At 30.9% G+C, this 2,256-nt stretch overlaps 1 protein-coding gene across 1 annotated transcript; it reads right to left on the minus strand.

The window, feature by feature from the left end:
• Window positions 1–1,409: 1,409 nt before the first annotated feature.
• On the minus strand, window positions 1,410–2,012 carry LOC135958330 (protein sisterless A-like). Its single transcript, XM_065509235.1, has one exon. The coding sequence runs from the start codon at window positions 2,010–2,012 to the stop codon at window positions 1,410–1,412; it is 603 nt and encodes a 200-aa protein (XP_065365307.1).
• Window positions 2,013–2,256: the final 244 nt, after the last annotated feature.

A 2,256-nucleotide genomic window follows, 5' to 3' on the forward strand; every position in this document is an offset into this window, starting at 1 on the left:
GTGAAAATAGCTAATTTTTTTGTTTTAAAAAAATTATGAAAAATCGATAACGGCAAAAATGGTTTAGATTTAGTCCTTTATCCCAAAGCCACATGTAATAGGAAGAAAATGAGATATCGGTTATAAAAATCGATGGATTCTTTTCGAATTTATTCACAATTAAGTGAATTCGCTCATTTTCAGGAAATTGTATGTGCTTACAAGTGTGTTCTTTGAGTGTAAATTTTATCAACTTTTCTAAATTTATTTTAATTACATCGGACTAACCCTTTTTGAGTTATCATTAATTATGTGTCTAACAAAATTTATAATTTTACTTAACAATTTTTTAAAAAAAAAAAAAATCTATCCATAGAATTGGAAAATTTTACCATTTTTGTACTTAGGTAGCCATGATGTATCAAATCTATATTGTGGTCAGTCAAGCCTTTTTTTGCTGTTGACCTGTCTAATTCGAATATTTTGTATATAAAAAGAAAAAAAGTTTTTGAAATTTTGATTTTGCTATCCACATTTTACGGCCAAAATTAGAACCATTAATTATCCAAATTTACATGTATTTTGTTGTTGTAAGACTTAGGTTTTTGACAGCAGACTTAGATTTTTTGTCTCTCAAAAACGCTTCTATGTATATTTTATTGAGCCAGGGTCTTAAAGTAAAAGTGGATAACAATTTCTCCAGCTTCACCATCCTTAATGTTAAAAATAAAATAAAACAAAACAAGTTTAATTTCAGCAGTTTCTCGCTTTAAAAATCGGAAAGCGAGACATTTTTTATTAGCTTTATGTTTTAGTTTTTAATAATAGCAAACTCTTTCTCAATTTAGTATGTTTTTATAATAAGAATAGGATTATAAAGGCATATAAAGTCTAGTGTTCTAAAATAATTGTAGAATGTTGCAACAAATAGTAGTTGGGTCAATAATTGTCGGTAACATCTACCATAAACCATTGTCCAACCAACTGTTTTGTAACAACTTCTAGCATTTAAAAAATATAACCTGCCATATTTTACTTAAATGATTGTTGGTATTGACATTTTACCCGAAAAAAGTTTTTTTTTTAAATTTTAATTAAACTTTGTTGTTTATCTGAAAATGCCACATTTGGTTGTAAAAAATCATTAAAAAGTTTTGCCAACATAAATGAAACAAAACCAAATTATTTAGCAAGTTGTATATATACCACCAAGAGAACAAAGTTCACTTTATTAAAATAAACTAATTAAATTGTATTTAAAAGAGTATAATTTTATATGAATGATGAAATGAAATGACAATATTTACATAATTTTTTTTTGTTAAACTTAATCTAAACGTTATATTCGTTTCCCACATACTCAGACATGCTTATATAAATGAAGGAAGAAGCAAAATGATGAGTCGGGAATGAGTAGGGTGAGTAGCCATTTATTTTTCCAAATTCATAGTGCGCTTCAAGTTTTGCACAGTTTCATTAGCTTTGTCAATGTTGTAGTTATTACGCAATGCCAGAAGAGTATCTGCGTCCATGCCATTGCTAAGTAAATATGTCTCAGTTTGGGCGATTAATTCCTGGATGCAATCGTACATTTTAGTGCTTTGCATTAATTTCTGGGTCATGAATTTATGACGGTACATCGTTTTAGCTTTTCTGACTTTATTGTTGTAGCGGGAACGGCGGCAAGCATCGGCACGTTGTTGTTGCATGTCCCGTTTTGAGGTGGAGGCGACAGTTACGACATCTACCATCTCATCGTCACTAGATGCTGGCTGAGGATTGTTGTTGCTGGTGCGTCTCTCAATTGTTATGGGATTTTCCAGTAGCATTTGCTCCACATACTGTTCTTCTTTGCGTAAGCAGTTTTCCTTAATACGTTTCATTTCGACCCCAACGATGTAGCCGATATTGTGTGGTTTAACAACCCTGACATTTTCCATTGATGCTGGATTGAATGGTTGCATCTGGAAGTCCTTTGTTAACGATGAATAGACTTGTCTTAGGAAGTATCCGGCCTCTGGAGATTGTTCCATGATGAATGTTTGTTTATTGAAAATATTAAAATATAGTTTAGTTAAATAGCTGATGTCGTTTTCTCTTGAAGGATGTTGAAGGAATGTATGTTTTCCTCAACGCGCTGTTGGTTTTTATACAAATTCACTGTTGATACCTGCTACCTGTTTCCTTTTTTTCCAGTTTAGGTAAAAGAATTTTACAATTTTGTTTTTCCATATCCTGTTTTTATGACTTTGTTTTTTCTCTTTTTCGTTTTCTGGA

This window comes from Calliphora vicina, chromosome 4 (genome assembly GCF_958450345.1).
Source record: "Calliphora vicina chromosome 4, idCalVici1.1, whole genome shotgun sequence".
Lineage (NCBI taxonomy): Eukaryota > Metazoa > Arthropoda > Insecta > Diptera > Calliphoridae > Calliphora > Calliphora vicina.